Source organism: Eubalaena glacialis, chromosome 5 (genome assembly GCF_028564815.1).
Source record: "Eubalaena glacialis isolate mEubGla1 chromosome 5, mEubGla1.1.hap2.+ XY, whole genome shotgun sequence".
NCBI classification, from domain to species: domain Eukaryota; kingdom Metazoa; phylum Chordata; class Mammalia; order Artiodactyla; family Balaenidae; genus Eubalaena; species Eubalaena glacialis.
The window spans coordinates 125,180,481-125,207,072 of record NC_083720.1 but is presented as its reverse complement, the minus strand read 5'-3'; the positions used below and the strand labels follow the sequence as shown (position 1 = coordinate 125,207,072).

At 33.2% G+C, this 26,592-nt stretch overlaps 1 protein-coding gene across 2 annotated transcripts in view; it reads right to left on the bottom strand.

The window, feature by feature from the left end:
• The window catches only part of CLGN (calmegin), a 42,933-nt gene that overhangs the window by 7,261 nt on the left and 9,080 nt on the right, over positions 1 to 26,592 (bottom strand). The window contains exons 2-8 of one of the 2 annotated variants that reach the window (XM_061191661.1): positions 22,599 to 22,751; positions 19,995 to 20,068; positions 19,262 to 19,320; positions 15,922 to 16,063; positions 12,288 to 12,369; positions 10,683 to 10,875; positions 7,544 to 7,733 (exon numbers count right to left, since the gene is read on the bottom strand). In XM_061191661.1, coding sequence (XP_061047644.1) covers positions 7,544 to 7,733; positions 10,683 to 10,875; positions 12,288 to 12,369; positions 15,922 to 16,063; positions 19,262 to 19,320; positions 19,995 to 20,068; positions 22,599 to 22,742 — 884 coding nt within the window. In that variant the 5' untranslated portion in view covers positions 22,743 to 22,751. The remainder of the gene's footprint in view (positions 1 to 7,543; positions 7,734 to 10,682; positions 10,876 to 12,287; positions 12,370 to 15,921; positions 16,064 to 19,261; positions 19,321 to 19,994; positions 20,069 to 22,598; positions 22,752 to 26,592) is intronic. The other variant, XM_061191662.1, reaches the window with a different exon arrangement.

Here is a 26,592-nt window from a genome sequence, read left to right as displayed (position 1 = left end):
TATGTATTACTTGTTATGTTCTATACACACATGCACATATGTATGTGTGTGTGTGTGTGTCTATATATATATATATATATATATATATATATACATACTTTTTTACACAAATGATAGCATTCTATACAGAGTATGTTAGACCTTGCTTTTGTTCACTTGAAAACTCATTCATCAACAAACATATACGGGATGACTACTACATGTCAAGACTTCTAGGAGCTCTGTTGTATATAAATATATATCTGCTTCATTCTTCTTAACAGTTGCATAGTTTTCTACTTTGTGAATATATCATAATTTATTTAATCTATCTATTGTTGAGAATAGTGTTTTCAAAAACTTACCAAGATGAATAATGCTATAATTAATATCCTGGAATATATTAAAAATTAATAAGAAATTAGTTGTCAGCTATATGAAGTAAAATTTTTTTCCAGTTTCTCATGCATTTTTTAATGTAGCTCGTGGTGAGGTTGGTTTTTTTTTTGCCATGTAAAACTCATTTATTTTCATGTAGTTGAAATTTATTAACATTCCTTTATGATTCTTCAATTTTATGTCGTATTTGGAAAGGTCTTCCCTACTCCAATATTATTTTTTAAAAACTCTCCATATTTAATTCTAGTAATTTTTATATTTTCCTTAAAAAATAACACTTAGAAAGTAAATTCTAAAGCATATAAACATAGTCACAGTAAGTAGTGAATAGAATTACTAACATAATTTTCATCTTTACAGAAAAGTAACAATTTTAAATAAGAAGCTACATTATGATTTTCCAAACAAAACTTGAATAACAAACTGAAATAATCAAATCTATGTATGTAAAGACTTGTACTTGCCTGTTATCAATGTTATCTTAGGGTCTCTGAGGGCTCAGCGTAACCGGGGTTTAAAATTTAAGGGTGCATCTCTTTTAGCACTTTATAAAAAAAATTCTCACACATTTCACCAATCAGAATGAGGTTGGTATATACAGTTTCTCTCATTTAAGGGTAAACGTATGTCCCAGCCCTACTCTTTATGGGCAAACAAATATGAAGCAATGTTAGAAAGCCCACATGGAGGGATGTAGTCCTACCTTTTCTGATAGCATGAATTCATGGAAGTGATACACTAATAAATGACTTATTAATTTTTTTTTTAAAGTACTATTCTTCCTACCTTGCACAAGTTACTTCCCTATTATACTACTTCCCTTAAGGCAAAGACATTTTCACTGCTAACCAGTACCCCTATTTATCTAAAAGAGAGTTAACAAGTTAACACTTTTGGTTTTCCAGGAGCAACATTCTATGTTCTGAATAGGTGGTAAGTCCCAATGTTTACAAACAACAAGAACTTGAAGAAATAGTAATAGACACTTTCCAAAATGAAGTACACAGAGAAAAACTGGTTTTAAAAAATGAATAGATCCTCAGTGACTTGTGTAACAAATGTAAAGCAGTCTAACACACATTTAAGTGGCATCCCAAAAAAGAGATGGGGAGGCATATATAAATATTTAAGGAAATAATGGCCAAATGTTACCCAAATTTGATACAAACTATAAACCCACATTTCAAAAAACTCAAAGAACCCAAAGCAAGGCAAATAGACACACATACAAAAATGACATTAAGGCACAACAAAAATCAAACCATTGAAAACCAGTAACAGTGAAAATAAATCTTAAAACCAAACAGAAAAAAATGACATATTAGGTAAAGGAGAACAAGGATGAGAAGAACAACTGACTTCTCATCAGAATCAGTGTGAGCCTCAATGATAAGGAATGGCTGTTGCAAAATAACTATCAACCTATAATCCCATAGTGAAAAATCCTTCAAAAATGAAGGGAGAATAAAGAGATTTTCAGACAAATAATTTGAGAATGCGATGACAACAGGTATGTACTACAACGTATTAAGACAAGTTTATCAAGCAGAAGGAAAACAATAACAGACGGGAATTTCTATCTACACAACAGAAGGAGAGTACCAGAAATGGTAAATATGTGGGTAAATAAAAGAACTTTTCCCCTCATAACTGTCCAATAAAAAGAGACTGATTGAAGAATAAATATGCATGGCCTTTACAGTATATAAAGAAGGAAATGTATGATAATACCATGAAGGATGTACGGGAGAAAATGTAAGACTCTTATATGATTAACTTAGACATGAAGTGGTATAACACTATTTGAGAGTAGACTGAAATAGGTTTAAGATGCATATTGCAAACCCTAGAGCAACCAGCAAAACAACAAACTACAGATGAAAAGCCAAAAAGCCAATAGAGAAGAAAAAAATAGAAGACTCATATAAAATATAACTCAATCTGTAAAAAGCCAGGAAAAACATTTTATAAAAAGCCACAGAATATATGGGACAAAGAAAAAACAAGTAGTGAGATGGTAGGTTTACACCCAACCATAGCAATTAAGTGCACTAAATGTAGATGGTTTAAAACACTCAAATTAAAAGGCAAGACCCAAATGTAGCTGCCTACAAGAAAATCACCTGAAAAATAAAGGCATATACAGGTTACAGGTAAATAATGGAAAATAATATTCAATGGAAACATGATTTAAAAGAAAATTGGAGTGCTGATTTAATATCAGACCAAGTAGACTTCAAGACAGAGAGTATTATAAGAGTTTATAAAGAAGGACATTTTACAATAATAAAAAGGTCAGTTCCTCAAGAGGTCATGAAATACTGTGAATTGATCTAGTAACAGATCTTCAAAATACTTGAAGCAAAAACTAATAGAACTCAAAGGGGATAAAGACAAATCCACAATCATAGTTGAAGATTTTAGTTCTCTTCTCTCAGTAAGAGAACAGACTGAAAACCATTAAGAATATAAAAGCTTTTGAACAATGCTGTCAACCAACCTGATGTAACTGATATTTGTGAATGTTTTCTGACACAACAGAATTAACTTGGGAGTTAAAATGAAAATCATACCTGGAAAATCCATAAATAATTGACAACAAAGCAACACATTTAAAAATACATGAATCAAAGAAGAAATCACTAGGGAAATTATAAAACAGTATGAACTGAATGTTCTCATAAATAATATATATTTGTGGGACTTAGTTAAAACAGTGCTTTAAAACAGTTAAAACAGAGAAATTTTACAGCTGCTTCTATCGGAAATTATTTTCTACCTTAATAAGGTAGAAAAGAGAAGCAAATTAAGTCCAAAGTAAGAAGAGGAAGGAAATAACGAAATACAAAAAAGGCCAATGGAAGGGAAAAACTAAAACAAAAGCTGGTCCTCCAAAAAGCTCAATAAAATTGATAAACCCTCAGCTAGACACATCAAGAAAAAACACTAACTGCCATATCAGAAAAGAAAGAGGGGACATCAGTACAGATCATTACAGACGTTAAATGGATGATAAGAGATGATGGAACAATTAGACACCCATATTTTTGAAAATTAATCTTGATTTATACCTCACACTACATACAACAATTAACTCAGAACAGAGTTTTAGTCAAAACTATTTGTCTAGAAAACAAAAGAAAATCTTTGTCACATTTAGGCAAAGACATCTTATCTTAGTAAGATGCAAAAAGCATGAATCATCAAAGACAAATATTGACAAACCAGACTTCATAAAAATTTAAAACTTCTGCTCTCTGTTACGAAAATTAAGACAAGCCCCAGAGTGAAAGGAAATATTGCATACTGCATATCTATATTAATTGACTATTGCTGCATAACAAATTACCCCAAAACTTAGGGGCTTAAAGTAACATTTATTACTGCAGTGTCTGTACAGCGAAATCTGGGTGCCACCTAACAGGGTTCTTGCCTCAGGGACTCTGGCACTGGCAATCTCAGACTGAGGGAGGCAGCTTCTGAAATGGTTTCCAATGATCCTGCCTCCTGGTATTCATGTCCATGTGAAGTCCCCTCTCCTTGAGTGTGGGTGGGACCTAATAACGTGCTGTTAATGAACAGAAATTAGTAATGGTATGTTACTTCCAAGATTAAGTTATAAAAGACTGTATATTAGTTTCCCTAGGCTGCTGTGACAAAACACCACAATCTGGGTGGCTTAAAATGACAGAAATTTATTATCTCACAATTCTGGAGACTAGAAATTTGAAATCAAAGTTTTGGGCAGGACCATGCTCTCTCTGGAGGCTCCAGGACAGGATCTTTCCTTGTTTCTTCCTTGCTTCTGGTGGCCACTGATGACCCTTGGCATTCCCTGGCTTGTAGATGCATCACTGCAATTTCTGCCTCAGTTGTCACATTGTGTTCTCCCTGTATGTCTGTGTCCAAATTTCCCTCTTCTTACAAGGACACCGGTGGTACTAGATTTAGGGCCCACCTTAATCCAGTATTACTTCATCTTAACTTGATTACAGATGCAAAGGTCCTAATTCCAAATAAAGTCACACTTACAGGTTCTGGGTAGACGTGGAATTTTGGAGGACAGTGTTAACCCAGTACAGACTGTAACCTCCATCTTCTTCGCACTCTCTTCTCCCCTCCTTTCCCCTCTCCCTTGCTTCCGTTGAAGATAGCTACCATGTTGTGAGATACTCTGTGGTGAGGCCTAGATTGCAAGGAACCAAGGGATGACTCTGGCCAACACCCAGCCAGGAACTGAGGCCCTCAGTCCAACAACAATTCAGTCCCTTGAGAGACTGAATCCTGCCAATGCCCACTTGAGTGAAACTGAAACTGGATCCGCTCCTTGTTGAGCCTTTAGATGACTACAGCCCCAGCTGACATCTTAATTGCAGCTGAAAGACCCAGGGCCAAACGACCCACTAAGCTGCAGTCAGAATCCTGAATCACAAGAAACTGAGAAACAAATGTTGTTTTAAGCCGCTAAATTTTGGGGTAATTTGTTATACAGAACTAGATAACTGACACAACACCTGTATCCAGAATATAAAGAACTCTCATAACTGAATATAAAAAAATAACCCAAATAAAGCAGGGGAAAAAATTGAAAAGATACTTCTCCAAAGAAACTGATATGAACGGCAAGTAAATGAAAATTGGGGAAATTAAGGATTAGTCATTAGGGAAATGTAAATCAAAACTACAATTAGACATCACTACAAACCTTTTAGAATATCCAAAGAAAAACAGAAAAACAAAAACAGATAATACCAAAAGGTCAAAAGGTACAAACTTCCAGTTATAAGATAAATAAGTCCTGGGGATGTAAGGTACAGCATGGTGACTACAGTTCACCACACTATATCATATATTTGAAAGTTAAGAAGAGTGAATCTTAAAAGTTCTCAAAACAAGAAAAAAAGCTGTTAACTATGTGAAGTGATGGATGTTAACTAAACTTACTATAGTGATCATTTTGCAATATATACATATATCAAATCATTATGTTGTACACGTAAACTATTACAATATTATATGTCAATTATATCTCAGTTAAAAAAACAGATAATACCAAATGCTGTTAATGTATAACATCTGGAACTATTACATAATGGTGGGAATGCAAAATGGTATAGCCCTTTGGAAAAGTTTGGCAGTTTCTTATAAATTTAAACATACACTTATTGCACAATCACACTTCTAGGTATTTACCAAAGAAAAAGGAAAAATTATGTCTATACAAAGCCCTGACCACAAATGTTTGTAACAGCTCTATTCATAATTGCCCCAAACTGGAAACAACCAAAACTTCCATCAATATGTGAATGGATAAACAAATTATGATACATCCCTACAATGGTACACTACTCAGCAATAAAACAAAACTAGTTACTGATACAAGCAAAAAATACAGATAAATCTCAGAAAGCATCATTCTGAGTGAAAGAAATCAGAAACAAAAGTTATATACTGTATAATTCCATCTTATATGATATTCTGGAAAAGGCAAAGCTATAAGGGACAGAAATCACATCAGTAGTTTCCAGAGGTTAAAGGTGGAAGGAGGGAATTGATTACACAAGGATATAAAGGCCTTTGGGGAATGATGGAAATATGCTACATCACAACTGCGGTAGTGGTTAGATCACTGTATATATTTTTCCAAACTCATTGAACTATATATCTAAAATAAATGGATTTAACTGTATGAAAATTATACTTCAATAAATCTGACAGAAAAAAACCATGCAATCAGAATCCAGCAAACAGCAAAAGGACAATACTTGTTGACCAAGAATATTGCAAGGTTAGTCAACGTTAGAAAATCAATCAATATAATTCACCACACTAAGAAAATAAAGGAGAAAAACCACGTCGTCATCTCAATAGATGCACAAAAAGTGTTTTACAAAATACAACACCCAATCATGGGGAAAAAAAACTCTCAGTAAACTAAGAATAAAACTTTTTTTACTCATACTTAGTACATCTACCTTTATGTAGTCCCCTCCCAACTGTACTAGGGTTGGTCTGATGACAAACAGAATACAGCTGAAGTGATGGCATGTCCCTTTTGAGATTAGGTTATAAAAGGCACTGCAATTTCTGTGGTTGTGCTCTCTCCCTCTTGGATCACTCCCTCTACGGGAGCCACCTGCCGTGTCATGAGCTGACCTAAGGAGAGGCCTAGGTGGCAGGGAACTGAAACTTCCTGACAAAGGCTACAGAAGCCAGTGGGAAGTGGATCCTCCAGCTGCCCAAGTCAAGCCTTCAGATGCAGGCAGCTCTTACTGGCAGCTCAACTGCCACCTCAGCAGAGTCTGAGCCAGAACTGGGGAGCTAGCCACTCCCAGATTCCTGCCTCTCAGGAACTGGGTGAGTTCATGTTTGTTGTCTTCAGTTGCTAAGTTTTTTGGTAATTTGTTACACAGCAATAGATAACCAATAGGGTGGGTTAAATACATAAAGACACATAATCTACTTAGCAAAACCATAATTAAGAGTTAAGTGTCAGCAGGAAAAAAAAAAAACGTTCTTAGGAATAAAGGTAACAAGATTTTAGGGAGAAATTACAAAACATATTTGAAGGACAAAGAATATCTCAGTTAAATGGACAGACATAAAAGTATCCCTCACCATCTGAATTCAAGCTATAGGTAATCTGGAACTGAATACATTTCTTTTAAGGAAAATATTCATAATCCTGTAGAATGGAAACCACACAAATACTCAGCTAGTGAACATTTTATGGGTAAGCAAACTGGTATGAGTAAATCCTATATAAGATGCTGAGAATATGGCTTTTTAAGCCAACTAATCATTAACTGAAAACACCGCAACTATGTAAAGTACGCACACACATACATGATAAAGATCAAACTGGGAACTGAAATTAAAGTGTTGGTGTTTTAGATTCATGGAATTTTTTCCCCCACAGCATTGAAAACATACAAAATACAAATACTATATTGAAAAGGGCAACAAAATTAAAATATTAATTAAAATGAAAATTAAGATAATTAAGAGGCAGGGGAGTGCAAAATCCGTCTTAGAGAAGTATTTCACCCAAAATAGTCAAAATAAGTAGTACTGATGTTTAAAAGAATAAGCTTCATTGGTTGTAAACTTCACTTACACGTTACTTTATGCCAAAGAACGCTTTGCTTCTGAATTCTTTGCTTACCAGTCTTCTGGTTTGACAGCAGAAGGATCAGGGATTTTTGCTCTTTCATCCCAATCATCAGGTTTTTTATCACTGGGATCTTCAATTTCTTTGGGAGGATTGATAGGAGGAACCACATCCTCTAGTAGGTTTCCTTTGTTTACAACTATCTGATCAATTAATACTTCAAATGTGTCATCTGGATTCATCACTAAAGACCAATTTAAACATATTACACTTATCATATTGACAGACATGTTAAAGATAATCTTCTACCCTAAACTTCATGGGTAAAATTTTCTCTCAACCAGAATAGAGGAATTACCGATGTATTAAATCAAAATACACTGAAATCACTAGATATAATGCTTTCTAAAACCAAAGATAAAATTTTAAGTAATAATAATAATTTAATAAAACGCTCCATTACTTCTCAAATAAAAAATACCCAATGGCTAACTCAGCTCAGGACTCACATGACCAGTCAGCTTCACTCTTTCATAGTTACAGAATACAACCCAATCTTCACTATTTTAAAATAATTTTTTGAAACGACCTCAAACGTTAAAAGTTGCAAGTATGCTATACAGAACTTTATTTTTTCTTGAATTACTTGAGAGTAAATGACTGACCTCATCCTTATCATCACTGAATCTTTTAATGTATATTTCCTATAAACAAGGACATTCTCCTATATAACCCAAATCTAGGCACCAAAATCAGGAATTTAACACTGATACATTCTTATGATTTCCTAGAAATCTATAAAGCTCATTGGCATTTCAAATTTATTGATTCATACACTGTAGTGAAAAATGTCTTAAGGATGATTGAAAATATTCAAGCTCACACTTTAGTACGTTTGTTTTGAGGTCAATTCTAGCTCTTTAAAAGTCCCTAAGCCAAAAGTTTCATAAAGGACTCCCTTATCATTGTAATGACAAAATAAAAGCTCTTTCTCCCTTCTGTAAACATGGGGTGGGGAGTCACTGAGTATAATTTATATCTTTGTAAAGAATGGTAGATGAAAGTAGCTGCCTAACATTAGCTTTTAGTAAGTTAAGGAAGTAGGAGCTGTCAATAAATGTCAGGATGATCCTGACTTAACTAGGTAAATGGGCTACCACTTCCTGTAAAGGCAATTCTGAAGTAATAACAATCTCCAAAGGTTTCAGTCACAACAATGCCAAATTATTTATATCAAAATCAAATATTGCAATTTATATACAAACTCAAATAATGTAAACGAACACTCAGTATGTTCTCCCTTCTCTTTTTTCTCCACTATTTCCTCTTCTATTACAGCTGAGATTATAAAACTATATTACTACACAAAGGAAAAAAGTCAAGATTGAAGCAGAACTGAGAATACGATCTTAAATGCAAAAATGTGCTAGACCCTTTCTAATTAAAAAAAAAGACATTTCTCAAGAAAAATCCCAAAAAGACTATTTTCTGAATAAATTTTGCATCTGAAATGTTTTAAAGTTATAGTAAATCAAAAAAGCACAGGACAATTACACATATGTGAAAAGACATCTTTGCCCAAAATCTTTAGCCAAAAAACCTTTCCGTTTAGAAAACTATATTCAATGTTCTAAATGAATCTACAACAAAAGGCATTGGATTATAAAGTCTTTTAAGGGACCCTGTAAGGTTCTTAGAACAACTACAGAATAATGTTATAAAAATATAGTAGTATTACAGAAAGTTTTTTTAAAAAGAAAATAGCCACTCGATAATCCTAGCCCAACAAAGTTTTTGTGTATAGTAGTAAGAAAAGCAAATGTTTAAGAGTCAGACTTGAGTTTTAATTCCAGTCTTACCAATTACTTTTGTTTCCTAGGGCAAGTTACTTAACCTAAATTAAGGCAAAATAAGAGAGAAACTGCTCACCTCACAAGACGGTTGTAAACAAAGTGTCTAGCATAGAGCATGGTACCTATCAGGTGATTAATAAAAATTAGTTTTTTCTAGTCTTTTTCTTTTGGTTTGCATAATATGTCTAGTGGCCATCAGGATGTGCCTCCAATTTGAATCTCATTTTCTTTCCCAATTTTAATATTATAAACGTCTCTTCCTTGTTGCCAAACATTTTCATAGTTATCATTTTGTATTGTATAGAAAGAAAACCACTACTGTAACATTTGGGTTGCTTCCAATTTACAGTATATTTTTACATATAGGTCATTTTCTTTCTTCTGGATTATTTTCTTTGGATAAATTCCTGAAAGTGGAATTGTAGCCTTTGATTACACTACCAAAGTGCTTTTGACCAGGTTTATACAAAGTCTAATTAAAATTCATTTTTTCTAGTTATAATTTCTCATTATCTGTACATTTCTGCAGTTTACTTTATGCTCCCCAAAATGTCTAGTACTATATTCCAATTTCAGAAAAAGGACTTTGATATCAATACCGATATTAAAAATAAAATTGGTCCCTGTGTTGGCAGACAAAATGAATGTTTCTGTAACTGCAGTTTTTGGAAAGAAAACTGAAATATCTTAGTCTTGGATGGAGTTGTCCTGTTAGGTTCTGACATGCTGTGATTTTAAGTAATCATAGGCAGAACAAACCTCTATAATTGTATGTTCTTGGGAAGAGGAGAAACAATCCCATGTAGTGTTCCTCCTAGTCAACATATACGCAAACTCCTAGTTACAAAAGTAAAGCTAAGTATGTTAATAGATGGTTGCTCAATGCTTTCCCTTTCAAAGTTTTTCCACAACGACCACAAGGCAGGACCCAACAATGACAACTGCCTATAGAATAAAGTCTAATATTAAGGGCTTCCTCCTCTTTAACCTTTTTCTCCAGTTTTCTATTCTTTCAGCACCACTAATGTCAGGGTGCCTAAAATATCCCTTTCCTCTCCTATCTTCCACATTGTATCTACACTTCAAGACTAGGTCAAATATAACCGCCTTCACTAGGTTTTCTCCAAGTTTCCAAACTGAAAGTAATATTGTTTTTGAGCTCTTAACTGTACCTCATACGACACTTTACTTTCTACCTGTGCTATAAGTATGTGTGTCTTATTCTCCTAAAAAGATAAGCCCTTAACAGAAAGACCTGTGTTTCTCCCAAAGCACTTGCCACGAAAACATTGGTAGTCAGCAAATATCTTTGAATTAATGAATGAATTAAAAGGACATACCAAGGGTATAAAGATGAGTCTTCCTGTCTGTAAAGAACTGTTTAAGGTCTACATCTGGAGGTTTGGCATGCTTCTCTTCAAAAACTCCAGTTTGGGGATGTTTATGTCTGAAGATAAAATGAAGTTTATAATCTTCTCCACATTTATCTGGTCCAAACATAATGGTATAGGATGTTTTATCATAAAAGTTTTCCTTCAAAGAGAGATGAGTATTGGGATTAGTCCAGAATTAGAGTATTTAATGGATTTCTCTATGCTACCCCATTGGGTAGAGTTCACAGAAATGTATCAAATGCTAATTCACCAAAGAATTAGTTGACACAATTGACAATAAAGGATGTGGAAAACACAACAGATTTTATTTCAAAATAGTTTTTTAAGTGCACACACTACTTCCATCCTCAAGATGTAGGAGAGAAGCTGGAACCACCCTAGCAACATCATAATGTTTTAGTTACTCTATATAGATCTGTATTATTAATATTTTATTAAGAAAATTAAGCACAGAGAAAAGCATTCTGTGACTTAAGACTACAGTGCTTACTTAGCCATTACTACTATTCAGTAAGACACCAGAAAATGGAGCCCCTTAGCACAATGTGAAGAAGAGATTCACACTCAAAAACAGACACAGCAACATGCTCCCCGTTTTATTACTGGTCATTTCTCTTCATTTGGCATGGGCGCTGGTTAAGAGCATGGGATCTGGAGTTCAAATCCTACCGTTGCCTTTAAACCAGCTGTGTGTGGCCCTGAGCAAATTTCTTAACCTCTCTGTGGTTCTATTTCATTACCTCTGATGAAGATAATAATAGTACGTACCTTATAAGGTTTCTCTGAGGATTAACTGAATTAACTAGATAAAGTGCTTAGAAAAATACTTGGTATTTGACTTTATTATTGCCATTGTACATTCAGGTGATCATCACCTCACAATACCTAAGTGTTTCACCATCTACTACAAATGGCTTCCCATTTACCCGATCCTAATAATAGTAAATGAATCCTTTAATCTGTTTCATAGCCACGCATTCTGACAAATATCTCATTAATGTCTCATTTATGTTATTTTTGTTTTATGCAGAAATCCTGACATAGCCGCCTGTAGGAGGATGCTATAAGAAATGTCTCCAAACCTCAAATGGTCCTAATGTAACCTGCTTCACTATGGAAACATTTTTCACGTAGTAAATTTTTGCAGACTGCCAATTCCTGAACTGGCCTGCCTTTTTAATTTGGTTCTTTGGCCATTTTGTTTTACTGCTTTGCTCCGTTATCTTACTTCTCCTGTGATTATTATTTTGTAAAGAAAATAACTGTAAGCTGATCTTTTAGTGACATTTATAAGCACCAGGTTATTTTTTATTTATAGACATAGCAAACTTTTTTATGTGGCTAATGATTACAAAACTGATGCCATCAAGTAACACAGCTGTGTATGAAACTTGAAGGCGCACTGTAAAAGCTATATAAACTCACAGTGGATAAAAATTTTCAAAGTTATTTTCGATTTCAGTTGAAAATGAAAATTTCAGTTGTGTCAATTGCTCCTTAAAAATACTTATTAACTTTAATAAGGTTTTCTTAAACATTAAAATATCATACCAGATTCAAACCATCAGTGTCTGCTAGGAGTTTAATGTATGCACCTCCACAATCAATACCATCTTGAAAATTTACTTCATATCTAAATGAAGGGAAAAAGAATCATACTGCTGATAAATAAAAATTACTAACTGTTCTTCAAAATCTAAAGTATTACTCTCAATTCATTTAAACACAAACATTTTACATTACCAGAAAGCTCATACAAAGCATATCCACAACCTATAGGGAATAAGCAGAAATGACTTTTCTGTGCACATCCTTAAAATATTAAAAATAGAATGATTATAATCAACTATACAAAAGCCAACCAATTTGTCAAAATAATTTTTTCATCAAAACTGTTGAATTAAGAATAAAATACTTTGACTAAAACTTTTAACAGGAAACTTCAAATTAAAATAAGGTACGTACTATACATAGTCTTTATAAACTAAAAACAAAGACTATGGGGGTCATGGCTACAGCATAAATTTCTAAGAAATTGCTAATGATCCTAGATATCCAGTCTGCTACTAATTTGTCTTTTAGTTCAGCTACACTGAAACCATGTTAAATAAGTTGTACATTTAATTAAATACCACCAGCAAAGAGATTTCATAATCTCAGTCAATAACCTGGAATATTTCAGATCTTAACAGCCAGGGGATAGGGGAAACACAGTGTAACAGCTAAAAGAGTGAACTGACATGGCAGTCTCTTCATAGATTTACAACACTCTAATTCTCAGCAAAAGTTCTGTTGTTGTTTTGTCTTGTTTAGGCAATGACAGTCTTACTGAACATTATTTAGAAGAGATTTTCAGTAAATTGATGAATTACATGTGACAAACCGGTTATCAAACTGAAAAACAGTGAAAACCAAAAAAGTTACGATTTGGTTTAATGAATTAAAGCAAAAAGAGATGAAAACTAGAGGAGCAACAGGACACAGTGATAATTTTAATGAAGGACTATAGTTTAAAATGTTTCTGAAGAAAGTTTAGAGACAAAGTAAAAAAAAAAAAAAGCATACAAAACTTTGACAGTTTGAACCCAATTAGTATATGTATTTTGTATAGAAAAGAAATAGAGAAAATACAGTAAACTTTTAAGTGATCATCTCTGAGTTGCTGGAGATTATGGTGATTTCCCCTCCCTACTTTCTACTCTGCTTTATTTCTCAAGATATCTGTAACAGTGGTTACAAGCAAGTACTTTTGAGTCAGGAAGACCTGAGATTTTTTCTGGATTCCGGTAATACCTCGGCTAAAGGCACATTACTGAAGCTCTAGTCTCTATTTGCTCATCTGTAACGTGGGAATATTGCCCATACCTACACCTCAAAGGACTGTTATGATGATCAGAAGTTGTCATGCACAGTGATGGGCCAATAAATGCTCAAAAATGTTAGCTTCTGTTATGATCAGAAGAAAAGTTCTGTTTTGTTCTTTTTCATTTTTTAAATAGTTTGTTTCCTCAAAGCCTTATCAATACTTTTAAGCAGTAGCTGATAAACTTTTTTTTCATGAAACATGTCTTTGAAGAGTACAAAGTAAAAGAAATGGTGCATAATGTGAACTAAAGGTAAATATTTGCTACTCTAAGTAAAATAAAATAAAAAGAGATATAATTTTAGTATAGGTGATCCAAGGAGAAAGGGTTCTGTGAAAAGAACTAGAGAGAACAATTGTGTAAATTGTCTCTATAAATGTAAGACAGCTCTGCTGTCTTAATATGCCTAGACTCGATCACTATGTCTATTTCATACGCTGCAAACTTCCAGATTTTTCAAATCATTAACTTGTGCCTAGTATAAATAGTTCACAATGGATTCAAGGATCAGTGAAATGTATGTCAGAGTTTCACTGCTGCTAATCTTAAATCATAGGAAAAATGAGGACAAATGCAGAATATACGTTAACCCTATTTTCTTTAGAGTAGCATTTTCTAAACTGTCCCATGAAATAGTAATTATTGCTAGGGGGGAAAAAAACTTCTGTGGTCAATTATGTTTGGGAAACACAATATTCAAGTTAAAAACAGGTTTTCATACAGAGAACTTCTCAAAGTCTTTAATGGGCAAATATGCTTCCTTATCTTTAAGGTTCAGATATTCTTAGTTTCTAAAACTTATATGACCACGTAATGCATATTAATATGTACACAATTTGGAAAAAGCAGCTTTAGAGTAAAGTTATGTCATAAATCTATAGTATTTATAGTAGTTAATATAAAATTTCTTTTTATTTATCTCATTTCATCAAAATTAAGAATAACAAATATTCACTATCCTTCTCTGAACTGTTTTCAAGCATATCAAACACTGCTATTCCATTCTTCTTGATTCTCCTTTTCTTTTTTCAGAATAATAATTTCACAACTGCTTTAATAATTTTTTTAGACTTATTATCTTTGCTTCTAATCTTGCAAGCTATCTTTCACTTACTTGCCTAGCAGTGATTTATACTTTCTGAAAATACCAAATTTGATTCATTTTACTCTGGAGAAGTTAAAGTTTATATTATTTTCCGTTACCCTTTCATTTAAGCCACAAAGGATTAAAATAGAAAATTATATTATATTCACCTAATTTCAACAGAATAAGATTACTTTCAAATTTTCAAGAAAAAAGAAACCCCAAGCTCTGAATAAAGACATATATCAAGCTCAAATATTAATCCCAATAAGTACTTATAACAATATTTTTCATTTGTTTAAATGGTTGTATACTCTTTGACATTATTTGATATTTTAAATTTATTGAAATAACAGTGCAACTAAGCCAAAGCATCACAGCTGAAAAATTAGGCCAATTATACCAAATGCCATATTGTTTTAAATTTCTAAAATACAAAATGGCATTTTAGTTACACCACATAGGAATATATTTAACACGTTAACAAAAAACTGAAGGGGTTCTGGAGTGTTAAGTTTACAGTTAATGGTATCTCCTTACACTGTAATTAACTTTGGACAGCCCAATCTTCTGATATAAGGTAGAAAGTAACATTTCTACATTTCCTTTTCTTTGTTTTTAATATGAATTTCATTGGTTTTGTAATTGTATTTGTACACATCTATTTTGGTTTTATACCAGTATAGGTGAAACAAGCTTGAGGAATTTACACTTGATTTTACGACAGTTACACATGCAAACAACATGACAATAAAACTAGTTTATGTCATATTGCAGGAGAGGGAAGGGGTGACTGTCTGTGAGAACATGTGCCCTTTAAAAGGGCACTTCCTCGTTAAAATGAATTTGCTGCCTTTGAATCTTATCACTGGTTTACCAGCAATATTTATGGTTCCATTCTGAATATACTGAGGTTAATATATCTTAATAGCAAGTCATTTTAAGTAAAGAGTTAAAATAAAAAATGGTGATTTTAGTATGCACTATATAGTTTATGGTGGTGGAATGTTGCATATTACAGCATATATTATATAATTTTTCAACTAACCTGCTTTTCACTTGAAACCTCAGGGTGTCTGTGTGTATACATGCATTGTGTATTTAAGCAAATGAAATCGAAAAGGAAAATCTGGTTTCTTATGCCCATTTTATACCCATTATACCTATATTCAGAAGCCAAATAATACAAAACTAATATAAATGTCAGAAAAAGTATTAAAAACATAATAAAACTTACTGTACTATCAGAGGTTTATCAGCAAAGATGAAAGGTTTTGCTAATACAGCAGATATTGCATGATGCTTTGCTCTAGATTTCAACACCAGTCCTCGGTCACCAGGTACTGGATTTTCTCTCAATTCTTCTATTTCCCATCTTCCTAAAATACAAAACAAAGCAAGTTAAACTAAAACCAAAAACACTGACTTAAGAATTATTTATCAGAAGTGGTGACCAATAAGATTCTTCCATGAAGGCTACTTTGGGAAAAATAAAATCACATTTTAAATCAGAAAATAATATCTGCACCTGTATGTATGTATGTTCTCTTTTTCTCTTAAAATTGTGGAAACTAATAAATAACAGACCCTACAGTATTTAATTAAAGCACCTCTAAAGCTGGCTTAGTTTGGATTTCTCTGAAAGACTGTAATCAATGAAATTACAAAATGTGGTTTGTCTCATACGGTCTATCAACATTGTATTTTAAAATTACACAGGAGACAAAGTACATCCTTAACACAAAATGAGTTTGCCTCAGTCTATTTTTTTGAAATTTATGGTATCATCAACTACTTTTCTTACTTTGCAGAAGTTATTGTAGGGATTTAAATTTTAATTTGAAAATTGTTATGCCCAAAGAACACAAACTAAAGTTAACACTTCCTAAGCTAAGCCAATCAGTTCTCAGAACTTTTGGCCAAGGAAGTCATACATACTAGATAAGCACTAGGCTGTAGCACAGCAAAGCTGAGTTAGGTCCTCTCTGGGCTGGAATTTCCCATGTTTAAGATCAGGAAGCTCCTGCAATTAGATCACAGGCAGCATATAATGCAAAGCTAGACGGGTCAGCCGCAGCCCCAAAGTTGTGGATTGGACTTTCCTCCTTTACTCTTTTTAAAACAGAAAATAACTAATTTATATTAATTTGTATAAAATGTTCTAGTTTTGAAAATTAGAGGTATCGCCTATTCCAAGAAAACTCAATTTAGCGAAAACTGGCTATTTTCTAGTATTGTGCCAACTTGAAATATTAATGGGCACTTTTGAATTACTAATGTACTTTATATACGTTCTTTTCTTTCTAAAAAACAACAGTGCAAGAACCTGACAGTCTCATGAACCAGAGAGGGGTATATTTTGGTCTATCATTGTGCACACACTATTGGGTTTTTAAGAATTCATTTTTTAAAGTTTTCAAGTTTCTTTTCCTTTTTGTCCCCTAATTTGGCTATAGTATATTTTTCTAAAAAAAGTGAATTCATTTGGTTTTTCTTCTCTCACACTGATGAGCAACTGTATTATCACTACTAACCTGTGGCTTGACCAAATCACAAAGGTCTTCTTTTAAGAAGTAACAACTTTATCTTTAGGGGTGTTAGGATACTGATAGTAAAGGATTTTTTAAACTATGTTGCCTTCTTTTGTAATTACATGCATACATTTATCCGCTATGAAAAGGTACTATCTAAAAGTACTACTTTAATTTTAGAAAAACTGTGACAAGGTGATTATTCTTCAAGGACAAGAGGTTTTTCCCAACTTCAAATCAACAATAACTTTTCATTAACCAATCATTTATTCAAATTCTATACAGTGCCAGGTAATATGAACTCTGATGTAACTATAATTTCAAAAAGAATTCACAAAATTTTATAAGATATCCTGAAAGTTGGTCACTTAAGGAATTGGTGATTTTTTAAACAGCTATACTTTTATTAATAACTTAATCTGAAAAATTTAAATAAGTCTCCTCCAAATGCAAACCCTGTTACCCAGCACATAATGTTTCACACAGATTTGCTTACTCCTGAAAATATAGGAATTAGTTTTACTCAAGTGGCACTTGACAGAAGCTGTGATTAACGACTAGAAATACTAAATATTCCTGCAAAGAAACTGATATTGGTCTCAACTAACCACTATATAAACAACATTGCTAATATTTATATACAAAATGCCATTTTCAGGACCTGGAACTTTAAGAGATTCTGTATTTTTCAAAGTTGCTTTCAAGAAATTGAAAAAAGTCAACCAAACATACCAAATCTAATATGCTAAAAAATTATTTTCGTGGATAATTTTCTTTAATAAGACTACAGACCAAACTTAGGTGTTAAGAAGCTTGTTTTCTGCTTGCTTGAGTTCTAATTTTAAGCTGGGGGGGGGAAAAACTCATTTAAACACTAAGTCACTTTTGTCCAGCAAGAAATAGAGACAAACTCACTCCTAAAATAGACCATATCCTAATTTTAGGAAAACTCCATCAACAGATACTTCTAAAACACAAACATAAAGCAAATATCTACCCAATGCTGTTCTAAAAAAACTGTAAAGTAAGCTAAACATAGATGTTTTAAGTCAAGCATTCTGTTTGATGGCGGGTATTTCTGTGGGTATTATTTTAGGTAGCATTCTATCTCTGCAGACTTGCTGCTTCTTCGAGGGAAATTATTCTTTTCTCTAAACGGATTTAGACTGAATGCAGTATTGCTTGTTCCGGGCATATGGTAGAGTTCTTTTTGGAGTACATAAGCATATACACTGGGATGGAGAACACTACAAAGGAAGACATGCAGGCATGATCTTTATCTCACACTAAAACAGACACTATGAAACGGAAGTAGACAGCTGCCATCCTATACATGCTGTTAGTTGTTCTGTTGTTATTCTCATGTAATGCCTGTTGGAGTCTCAGTGTGAGGTCACATCCTTATGGGTCTGAGGTCCTCTGAGAGAGAGGAAATTGCCACTATCTGTCACCTTGACTGAGGCTGATCCTGCTTTAGGATGTAACAACTGAGGAGGCTGGTTTTAGACTAAGAGGAGGAAGAAATTCTTCCGTCACACTCCAGGAGAGTCCTGTTGGGGAAGAAAAGATGACCCTTGCATATAGGACTTTTCCTTCATGGTGAAGCCTGAAGATAACCTATCAGAGACCCGGTGATAATGGCTGTGGGCTTGGAGGTGTGAGCTCCAGGAGCAGCCACATTTCCCATAGCTCTCATAAATGTCCTCTAGGAGGACCCTGCTGAAAGTTATAACTCGATCTAGGCGGCCCATGCTTGAGATAAAACAGTAGAGAACAGCAGTAGCCTGGGAAATCCTGCAAGAGACTAACTGCAGTGGAGTGAAAATTTAACTGTTCAGAGTTAGAAAACTGGATGGTGGCTTAAGTATGGATTACCTGGACTTCCAGAAATATTGGAAAGGAGACAAAAGACTCTATTTGTCTTTTGACAAGATTCTGTTGTGAAGCAGGATGGGGCCTCAGGTATATTTAATAAAAATATAATCTCAAAAGCTAGTGAACTCTGGGTCATACTGGTTATGTTGAATATATAAATAAATATTTTACCATCATATATAGAAATCTCCGCATCTGTATCATCTTTTTTTGCTTTTGATAAGACCCACCTATAAATAAAGTTGAAAGAAATGTATATCATTAAAAATAAAACTAACAATTTATAGATACAATGCATATCAGAAATACAACATAAGATTACCCAATAGTCGCTTTTCCTTCTAAGATAAATGAATACTTAGAGGCTAAATAAGGATGTCTACACATAATCCTGTAAAGCTAGAGTTAAATTAAATTTAGAATCTGCAATTTACTAGCTGTATGATCATAGCTAAGGTACACTAAGCTTCAGTTTCCTCACTGGTAAAAGGCAGATAAAGATAGTTCTTACCCACCTACTTAGGACAGTGTTTGGCATATAATGATCAATAAATAATAACTTTCATTGTTTTTTTTACCATTATTTAGGATAAAACATTAACTTGAATTTGTCATCTGAAATTACGTTATTAATATCTGTCCTAAGGAATGAAGAAATGTTGTACGTTTTCACTTTACATTCATGATTCATTTGTATATTTTCTTTGTATAAATGATAACAATTCAAATTAAACACTTCTATCAATAATAAAAATGTGTTAAGGTATTGGTTTACACCGTGAAATAAAGTATTTTAACCCTTTTTAAAGGTACTGTGGTAGAGGCAATTTTCATAGGCTAACAACCAATAACTTCCAAAAAGCTAATCAAATCAAGGAAAAAATTCTCCTGAATGAATACTCACCCAGCCAACACTTCACTATCAAAAGTTTCCGTAAAATATACTTCTCCTATAGGTTGAGGTGTCTTATATTTAATCTAGAAAACAGATTTTAAAAATCTAAAGTTATTCACCTTCACAAATATTTTAATTAAATAATCTCACTAATTAAGAACCTAGTATGGAATGCACATATAGGTAATATAGATAGATGGTAGGTGACATGGTCTCTGGCCTCAAAACTTTGTATTCTACTGGTAAGAAAATACAGAAGAATATAAGAGATACATGATGGAAAAAAACTCTATGTGCAAACAGAATACACTGACTCCTTCTAACACAGGAGGGATGGGAGGAAGTAATTAGCAAAGGCCTCATGATGCAGTGGACGTGGCTTTGAAAGGATTCTTACAGGTGACAATATTTGAGGATAAAAAATCATTAGAAGCAAAAGATGTAAGATGAAAAACATATAAGATGAAAAACTTAGTAAGCACATAGGTTAGTTTAAAATTAACTCTTAAATTTCACTGTTATGTGACTAGAGGATGATGACAACATTCTGAGAAATTAGAAACCTAGAGGAAAAATAAGATTCAAAAGAGAAAGGACTGAAAAGCAATTATCTCAAAGCATTGTTTCAAGTGCCATGTAAGTGTTAGCTGCTATGATGATAATGATGGTGGGGGCGGGGGTGTGATTTGATGGCTCTTTTAATCCCCATAATATTTCTATGCGGGAAGTACTTTATTGTTCCCATTTTACGTATGATGAAACTGTGGGAGACAGGCAAAATAATTTGCCCACTGTCATACAGTTAGACACTTGCAGGGCTTAAAAGATATGAGCCTAGGTTCTAAAGGTTATACACTTAACCACTACACTATACCGAATGCACCAATAAAATAATTTAAATTAAATTTATTGACAAATTGTCAAAAGATAATTTGAACTGATGATGAATAAATAAAATTTTGCTTACAGTAATAGATAAATCTTGGTCCTTTCTTAATCAGCCTTTATGATTTTACCTATATGATTAATTATGAGATTTCTTCTCTCAGCCTTAAGAGAAAAGGATGCAGAGGTACTTTTACTATTTTCACTGTCCCTACCCTTCCCTAATAGTACATTTCCTGTCTAAGGGAGGAAAATCAGTAATTAAACAAAATCCCACACACTTACTAACAGGTCAATATTCTGCTACCCAAATTGCCAATCTCCTATGAAGTTTTCTGAATTACAACTTACAACTTTACTGTTCTCTATATTTTTATGGATTGGCAAAAATGGGCAATGGTGTTACAAGAGGCTTCCTTCTGTTAGACGACCCTTTAAATCACCAGCAATTTATTTTGCGCTTTATTTATACTTTACTTGTACTTTACCATACCTAGATTACTCATGCTATAAAATTAGAAGCATCAAAAATTGTTCCTCCCATTTCTTATCATCTTCTCAAATTATCATCAAATATAGTTGAGTCGTAGGTATCTGAAATTTCTTTGAAGTATTAACCTCCAAAACCCTCGTAGTAGCTGTATCTAAGTCAGCCATAAACACTTTGATTACTACTTAGTTTCTGTGGATCACAGAACCAGGTTTTAAAAGAAATGTCCTTGTGGAGCTTAAAACTTAACAGGAGAAAGAATATTCACCTTAAGCAGCTAAACAACACTTGCATTTGCAAATAAAAAACTCTAAAAGGAAGTCTGTAACAACTATATATTATCCTCCTTGGCCCTTTAAACAGTGGCTAGCACAATATAATTGATATTTCCTCACCAAAAATATTTCTGAAAAAATTTTCTGATTGTCTCAGTATTAGATATGAATATTCTCAATGTGAAAGCGCTTATGGATTGTCAAAGTGTACAAAAACCTCCAGACTCCTGTTTTCCAGACTCCTATCAGTCACTACCTCAAGACACACATCTTAATGCTGAGACAGAAACACTGTGAGCCTTACTAAATGCCTACCTCATCATCACTCCCCTTTCTAATTCATCTTATTTAGCATTTTCTTTCCTCAGAGAAATAAAGAAACACTACTTTCCTCACTTCTAGGAGAAAATTATACTACCTTTTCTTTTATCTGAAAAGGGCTGGCAGTGTCAGAAATAAGACTGAAAACCTTTCCCTTAGCTAAAGTATTTAGTCCTCTTTAGCCAGTGATGAACTCCTAGTTTGATAGTAAAGATCTTCCCCATATTTATTTGGTAATAAAACTGTGCTAGGAGCCATGCACAAATTAAAAACACAGCAACAAATAGTTGGAAAAAGGCAATGTTTTTTCTATTTATATTGAAACTAAAGACTATTTGAATAGAAATGAATCTTAAGAAATTAGTCACCCCTATGTATCATGTAAAAGAATATTTTATTACTTTTTTTAAAGATTTTTTTTTGATGTGGACCTAATTTTTAAGTCTTTATTGAATTTGTTACAATATTGCTGCTGTTTTATGTTTTGGTTTTTTGGCTGCGAGGCATGTGGGATCTTAGCAGCTCCCCGCCAACCAGGGATGGAACCCGCACCCCCTCCATTGGAAGGTGAAGTCTTAACCACTGGACCGCCAGGGAAGTCCCTAAAAGAATAATTTATAGCTTGTTTCTCAATAACCTTACCTCTGAGGAGAATTCATTTTCATTAGCATCAATCTTTTCTGAATTTTCATCAAAGTCTTCCATCTCAACAGTATCATCCATAAATTCTGCATTAATTGAGATGAAAAGAAGACCCAAACATAGCCGAAAGCCTTGGAAACGCATATTGATTATCTGTGAAATTGACAGTAATCAGTAAAAACAAAACAAAGTTGTGAAAAATATGTGTAAGTATATTTACAAAGAAAGAATTTCTCCTTAATACCTCTTTTTTTCTTGGATGGCTTTTAAAACAAATCATTACCAAACTTACTTAAATTATGCTTTGAACAAGTGATAACACAAACTTCAAAATCTCACAGGAGTCTACAGCTGAAGGCCTGCCTCTAAAAGCAAAGAGCCAAAGGCACGAACCTAAAGATACAGATAACAGTGACCAATGAATTCATAATATGTGGACCCCTCTAAAAAAAAGAAAAAAGGATCGTGATTCCTAAATGTTCGCTCGAGTTACTTTTTTATTATAATGTTGCTTAAGTGTATATAACCATACAAGTGGAAATTTTACAATTATAAAAACAAAATATATTTATATGTAAACACCAAAAAAAGAAAATTAATTTTATCACAATTGAATGTGATAGTATTTTACTGAAATCAAATCACAGATGGAAATTCAAAATACAGGATTTATTGCAACCAGGTTGAGTGCTATGAATAAAGTTCTTTTGCATTTATCATCCCCATAATACTATGATGAGTCAATTGTATAACCATTTCTCTATTCGAATACTGCAAAACCTCTGTTCCTTATAGCATTAATTGAGATGAGTAGAAGCCAATATTATTTGGCTGCCTCTTGGCAGAAATACATAATTTATATAATTACAGCCCCCTCTATTCCCATTAGCATGTTAAAAATGAAAGTTTTATTTCTTGGTGCCAGTGGACTTTTAAACAAGTAAATATGAATACTGAAATAGTGTGGCAGTCTTGGTTATTAGGTGGTCAGTCATTCAGATGATCCAGAGTATAGTTATATTACCATCAACATGAAAATTTTTTTTAAAAAAGTATATTCTTAGAACTCTTAGATTCTGCAGAACATATCTACAGACCTATATGGGTCTGCCTAAGAAACACTGAATTTATGAGATAGCACTCTACACTCACCAGAATGGCTATAATCAAAGAGAGACAATAATAACAAGTTTTGGGAGGCTGTGGAGAAACTGGAATCCTCATACATTGCTGGCAGGAATACAAAATGAGCCTTGGAAAACAGTGCGGCAGTTTTTCAAAACGTTAAAAATAGAATTACCTTATGATTCAGCAATTCCACTCCTAAGTATCTACCCAAGAGAAATGAAAACAGATGTCCAAACAAAAACTTGGAATGTAAATGTTTAAAAAAAATTGTTAATAATAGCCAAAAAAGTGTGAACAACCCAAATGTTCATCAACTGATGAATGGATAAACAAAATGTGGAATATTCATACACTGGAATATTGTTTAGCAATAAAATAGAACAGAGTACTGATGTGTTACAAGACAGATGAATCTCAAAAACATTATGCTGAGTGAAAGAAGCCAGTCATAAAAAGACCACATATTGTATGACCCCATTTAAATAGGCAAATCCATAGAATCGGAAAATAGATAAGTGATTGCCTAAGGAAAGGAAAGAAGTGGGAGGAAAGGGTTAATGTGCACAGGGTTTCTTTTGAGGGTAATGAAAATATTCTAAAATGGGAATATGGTAATGGCTGCATAACTGTAAATATGTTAAATATGTTAAAACCCACTGAACTACCCTCATTAAACAGGTCAACTTGTAGGTATGCAAAAAATATATCAATTAAGCTGTTTTCAAAAAAGAAGCATCAGACTATAAAAAGCATTTTTCCATTTGGTTAGCTCAACTAACCCTTTTTAATGAGATCAAAACTCTACATGAATGTATGGGCCAGTTAGCTTTAATTTCTTCTAAAGGTCACTGGGTACAACTTTAAAGTTTACTTTGAAAATGCAGGTTTAAAAAAATCAACACTACTCTACCATAATATGAACATTCTATATTAAAAGGTGTGTTAATACCACCATTTTTACAAAGACAACACAAAAAATGATGCATACTAATAATAATTTAATTAGAAGAGTTTAATCTATCTTGAGTCATGAAAAAGAGGTTAACTGGGATAGAAAGTAAATATAAAGGGATCACTTTGACTTAATAACAGTAAGGTAGGGGTTTTTTAAATTTTCACTTATTGGCACAGATATGAGTACATTTACACATTGCTTATTAACTGTTAACGACCCTAAAAGCTTCATTATTCTAAAAGTTTAAGAGCCTTCCATGACATATAACAAAGCAAAAGGTGTTTTTCTTGACTTGCTATCAATAACATTTGAGTAAAACAGAAATGCATAAAATAATAATAGCAGTAATAATGAACATTAATATCACTTTAGCCCCATATCTTCTCCTTCAAAATGAACACACAGTTTAGTTTCTTAATAATTAAATTTGATGAAAAAACATGTTCTAAGTGCTTTGTTTGAGCTCTGGTGGATTGGGCTGCCAGAGAAGAACTAAGGGGAAACCAAGCAGGCAGTGTCCTCTCTGGAACCCTACTCTTACTTCAGCCAATTTTATTTGTTTTCTTTCTTTCTTTTTTTTTTGCTTTATATAATTTTTTATTTTTTATTTTTAAAATTTTTATTTTATATTGGAGTACAGTTTATTAACAACGTTGTGTTAGTTTCAGGTGTACAGCAAAGTTATTCAGTTATACATATACATGTATCTATTCTTTTTAAAATTCTTTTCCCACTTAGGTTATTACAGAGTATTGAGCAGAGTTTCCTGTGTTATACAGTAGGTTCTTGTTGGTTATCTACTTTAAATACAGCAATGTATATTATTTGTTTTCTATATTAGGTTCTTCCTAACTTTCTTTCAGAAACAGTTGCCAAAGCTTCAGAAAAAAGTTTAGAAAACCCTTTATCTGGAAAGTTTGTTTCTTCTCTAAAGTTCTATGACTATAATCATTCATTTGCATAAAGGAACTAGCTACTTTAATCTTTGCAACCCAGGATAGCCATTATTACTCCCAATCTACAAACTGAAAGCAGAAGGATTCAAAAACCTGATCAAATTCTCATGACTGGAAATGTGAGACAAGATGAGAATCCAAAACCTTACATCAATATACCATGCTACTTCTTATTTTAATCTTACCCCACTGATTATATGTTTATTGATAAAGCAATGGAAAGAAATTGCAAAAATCGTAACATAACACATTTCAAACCTCCTGGAAATTCCAAAATTTAGATGACTATTAGTATTAAGCTATGAAGATATTCACCCAGAAATGGTCATATCAACCTTACTATACAAGTGGAATACTTAAAAATAAACTGTAAGTGGTCATTAACCATTCTGCAGACAATGCAGTTCTACAGGATAATAGTCTCCATTAAGAAAATGATATAGTCCAAGGTTGTTTTTGCTATTTATTCCTTTCTTAAAAAATCAGAAATACAGACCTAACAGTTTCTGCTTAATTCTGCAGTATTCTATCATTATTCAGTGATGCACCAACTGACAATTGAGAATTACATCATGAAGTTTGCAGTATTACTTGGAGGTCTACCACGCTATGGTGCCAACATGTAATCAAGCTCCAAACAAAACTGGGAGGTTTGTCACACATCATTTCTTAAGAAGAGAGGTAAGATACTGCTAGGCCTGCACTGGAGCTTTGAGAGGCCTGACAAATGGGGTAATTTACAAAACACTGAAGTAACTAACTTGTGCAGTTTAAAATTTTTTAATTGTGGTAGAATACACATAAAAGTTACCATTTGAACGAATTTTAACTGTTCAATTCAGGAGTGTTAAGAACATTCACACTGCTGTACATCTTATCTCCACATCTCTTTTTCCATCTTACAACACTAAAATCCTATACCCCTTAAACAACAACTCCTCCATATCCCCTTCTC